General features: G+C 39.4%; 1 protein-coding gene across 10 annotated transcripts in view; it reads right to left on the reverse strand.

Annotated features, from left to right (window-relative positions):
* The window catches only part of ZEB1 (zinc finger E-box binding homeobox 1), a 217,508-nt gene that overhangs the window by 64,278 nt on the left and 148,388 nt on the right, over nucleotides 1-4,842 (reverse strand). For all 10 annotated transcript variants that reach the window (XM_017853101.1, XM_017853097.1, XM_017853099.1 and 7 more), the window contains one exon: nucleotides 3,466-3,666. Coding sequence is in view for 2 of the 10 variants with exons in the window: in XM_017853094.1 (XP_017708583.1) it covers nucleotides 3,466-3,666 (201 nt within the window). In the remaining 8 variants the exon portion in view is untranslated. The remainder of the gene's footprint in view (nucleotides 1-3,465; nucleotides 3,667-4,842) is intronic.

Here is a 4,842-nt window from a genome sequence, read left to right on the forward strand (position 1 = left end):
CGCCCTGCTTCAGCTCTCGCTGGTCAGGCTGCAGCAGCTGACCAGCACCGATTGTCCGGCACTCCCTAGTGAGATGACCCCAGTACCTCAGTTGAAAATGCAGAAATCACCGGTCTTCTGTGTCGCTCGCGCTGGGAGTTGGAGACTGGAGCTGTTCCTATTTGGCCATCTTGCTCCGCCCCCCTCCATTTGCTTTTTAAAAATATGTATCTATGTTGTCTTTCATCACTTAGATTGTTTCTCTAGTTGCTTTGGTTTTCAACTTTCTCTTGGATCTCACTGGGCTTCTTTACAGTCCATATCTGAAATTCTTTATCTGTCACTTCAAAGTTTTCATTTTCATTAGGATTCACTGCTAGAGAGCTAATGTGGTCCTTCAGGGATGTCACAACATTCTATTTCTTCATGGTGCTGGACTTCTTGTGCTGGTTCCTTCTCATGTGTAGAAGCTGGCACTTATTTTTGGATTTATCTTAATTTGGGTGGGATTATTTTTCTTTGCCTCATGAGGGTGTGACTCTTGCCTATGTTGGGTTGTGTCCTTTGGCTTTGCTTATGTGCTTTTAGGGGGCCAAGGCTCTGTATAAATTCCTTGGTTACAGATAGCCTTAGTGTAGTCGTTTTCTCAAATGTTAATAGTTTGTAGTTTGTAGTGGTGGAGCGCTGTATGTGTAGAAAGGTTCACTGTCTCCTAAAGAGACGCAAAGTTGGAGGTCTTTTGGGGGAAGATTATCTCTTTCCTTAGCACTGTGTACTTGTAAGCAGGAATTATATTGGGTTGTGCAGTTCACCCTACAGGCCAGCAGGTGATGCCTGCAGGGAAGAGCTGTCTAAGTGCTGTGCAATGGTATCAACAGTTGTCGTGACAGGCCATGAAGTTTGACCTCCTGGCCAGTAGGTGATGCTGGCAGGTTACAGGCAGCTGCAGTGATGACAGTGGGATTTTTACTTGGCCTTTGTTGATAGGAAATACGAGGGTGTCCCTGATGATGGGTGGGGGTGTGGAGCTCTCAGTGGTCCCATTCCATGCTCCGCTCCCAAGGCTGGCTAGAGGGGGCAAAGCTGGGTGGGACTGTGTCCGGTAAGCCTGTGATCAGGCTCTCTGAGGCAGATGGGACGTTGGTAGGGCTGTTGGGCAGTTCTCAGGCAGCTGGAATAACACTCTAGGGAGGGGTGGAGGCACCTCTCCTGTGCCATAAGAGCTGGTTCAGGATAAGAGGGCTGGCCCTGGGTTTTCATTCCAGCAGATGGTCTATACCCCTGACTGGTGGGTCTCTCTCCAGTGTCCACCCTGGCAGCCGGCCCAATTGGTTATGCAAATCCCAAACCACCTCTGTCCAGACTGCCATGCCATTCCAGGCATTCCAGAATGCAAGACTCCCTGCAGCAGAAACCAAGGCTATGAGGCTACACCCTTCCTAGTCTGTTCTCATGAAGGGAGGGGTGCCCAGCTTCTGTACCACCTGAAAAACCCGCACCACACTCTTCTCTGTGTTCTGACAGTGGGGGTTCCTCCCCTGCTTGAGATCAGGCCACAGATCTCATCCCCATATTCCTGGGTGGTATGCTTGAGTCCTGGCAAACTGAGACCAGGCCAGTGGATCTGTCCTCTGGCTCCTTACGATCAACCACTGGCAGTGATGGGAGGAGTGAAGTGTTCCCAGGTAGCAATAAACCACTCAGGTGGGGCAATGGAGGCTATGCTGTGGGTCCCACTCCATAGCAGTGGCCAGGCAGGCAATCTTAGGAAGGACTGGCAGGCACGGTCATGTGTGGTTTAGATTCACCTCAGTCCTGCAGGAATGGTGGTGGATCCTGAATTGGGCATGTGAGCATTCATGGGCCCTACTCTATCCCAGCCTGGCAGACAGCAGATGTAGCTGCTTGGCCTCCCTCCCTGTAAAATTCTTTTTCCATATTGCACCAGACTTATTTATAAATTACATTAATGATGTTCTTCTCATAACTTCCATAATAAGGTTCAAATTCCTTGACACAGTACACAAATCACTTCATATTTTTTCCCTTGTTTACTTCTCTGATCTCATTTTCTGTGATGACTTTGCTCAAGTGTCTGTGGTTTCATGTATGTTGCCTCTTTTGCCGGAAACACCTTATATTCACTCTACTTTGCCTAATTAACCTCCATTGGTCCTTAAGAACTAAAGACCAACTCTGTTTCACTCAGAACTCTTCTAGGACTTTCCCTTCCTTCTCTAATTCGGATGCTCCTCCTTGATGCTGCCACATAATGTATACCTAAATAAAACTACAATGTATGTGTGACTTATTTAACTCTCTTTTCCATTAAGCCCTATATGCATCATTCATGCAGAGAGTCTTATCCACAGTTGCAACCAATTTCTACAGAGGTTGCTGAATGGACAAATGAACAACACTATAAAATGAGAGGGCTGATCTATATTATTTTCAAAGTCCCTTGTTAACCATTAGATTTGTCATATTGTCGAAATCTTAACTTCTGCCAATCTGTGCCTATTATCTGAGCTTTTATCTATACTTCCACATTTCATTATCCAGATAATATCCTGACCTGCATGCCTGACCCACTTTTCCAGGTTTTATTTTTGATATCTTATCTAGATGATCTCTTTGAACTTGAACTCTTGCTGGGAAGCTTCTCCTTTGACTGGTCTTGGATTTGAGTTATTGCATGCACTTGTTTATCTTTTCTGATGTCCTTGTTTCTGATCCCCAACCTCTCGAATTAATACTATGCCACTTCCATATCCTATTTTTATATCACTGGTGCTTACCCTGGCAAGACAGGCTAAATAATCTAATTAGTTTATTAGGAAAAGTAGAAAGAAGAAATTTTAGAGCTAGAATAAAAGACTAAGTCCAATTTCTCCATTTGATAGATGAGGAAGAAGATTAAACTTTCAGTGTTTACTCATTAAAAGTGTAGTAAGTAGAGGGTCTCCTTACTTTCACTGCTCCTTCCACTCAGCCATGCTTTGAGTAAAAGTAAACATATAAAGTGAAAAAAAAAACCCACCTTACTTAAAGGATTCTGATGTATGTATAGAGAGGCTTACAAGCACTAAAATACCTCCATGATTTATATGTGTTTGGGATTTTGCACATTGAATTATAATTTCACTACATCAATATATTATTTATTGGTTTCTAAATACAGTATTCATTTGGGGTTACAATAAAAAATTAAAGGTAGGTTCAATTATATCAACAATATTTGGAAAGCTTGATCCTGGTTAGTAAATTCTACTAAATTTCAATAAATTATATGCATTGTAAATATGGTCAAAGTAACTTTCTTACTCTGCTTCATAATCTACTTTTTAGTAAGTAGGACACCTAATATTTATTGATAGCCAAATTTACTATTGATTTCAAACTTTTCATCCAATTTATCTTTTCCATTAATATATATTTTAAAAACTAATCATGAGAATACAATATTACAAAAAAAATCAGACTTACTGTCATCCTCCCAGCAGTTCTTAGCATTCCCTTCTCTTTCACTGCTCCTCCCTGGTAACACTGTCTGGTCTGTTGGCAGGTCATCCTCTGGTACACCTTCACAATCAGCTGCATCTGTAACACTTTCTTCTTCCACAATATGGAGTTTGTCTTCATCATCTGAATCTGAATTTGTTTCTACCACAGTATTATAATTTGTAACTGTAATACAAACAAGAAACAAATAATCAAAACCAACTAGTAAAAAAATCAGTTTTTACATCTCACAAAAAGTATAAAAGATACTTAAAACAGATTGTAATTCAATAATGTTCTTCTAAACAATAATATGTAAACAACTAATTTATTTGACAACACACATATATAACACTAGATATTACATGACCAAACTGATGAATAGTAGCAACCCTTATTGAACACTTACTATATGTAGACCTGCTTTATAAATACTAACCCATTAAATTCTTACAACAATCTTATAAGAGCCTTATGAAATAAGAGTTCTACCACTTACTATTTATATCCTTGTTTTATAGGTAAGAAAATCAAGGCAGAGAGAGAGAGAGTAACTTGTCCAAGATCACAGCCAGGAAGTGGCAGAGCCAGGATTTTAACACCAACGGTCTGATTCCATATTTTGTGCTCTTAAACTCTATATTAAACCTCCCCTCCAATGATAATGAGCCTACAGCATACAATATTGCTTATGTACAATTAGGGCTTTGAATCCTTAAAGGATTGCAACTTAAGAAAAGAGGCCATCTTTCCTAACAAAATAGCATTACATCATCAAGTTTACCACAAGTATTTTTAAGTCCTCAATAGACCCATACATGACATTATTAATCCCACACTGACTTTAGAAAGAATCAACCACTTTAGTCAATTTCTATGTAATTAAGTTTGTCATTCTGAAAAAACTGACATTTGGAAGTTTTCAAATGAGTACCTTTTCTACAATTTTAATGAATTTCAATAAAATATAACATCAGCATTTTAAAGATATATAATTATTCTGAATGAGTTCTACAGTTCACAGAACCAGGAGTATAAGCTGAGAATAAAATTCTCTAAAATAAATAATCTAGTATAATCAATGTTTTCCTTTAGAGTCCTTGTAATAATCACTCTAACAGGATGAATATTTAGTACTTCATTGGGTATGGTCACTAGAATGTCTCTTTTAAACTACTTTCAGGGTGATTCTTATTTGCTAAGAAAAGATTCGGAAGAAGGGAGAAAAAGAAGCTTAAATTATTTAGATAACTAAGCAGCAATTATTATTATTCTTTCCATTGCTTTCTTAAATTTTCCAACAATTCTTGAAAAATAATCACCTAAATGCTTAAATAATATGTATACATATCCCTCTCTCCC

Source organism: Rhinopithecus bieti, unplaced genomic scaffold (assembly GCF_001698545.2).
Source record: "Rhinopithecus bieti isolate Rb0 unplaced genomic scaffold, ASM169854v2 scaffold_35595, whole genome shotgun sequence".
NCBI lineage: Eukaryota > Metazoa > Chordata > Mammalia > Primates > Cercopithecidae > Rhinopithecus > Rhinopithecus bieti.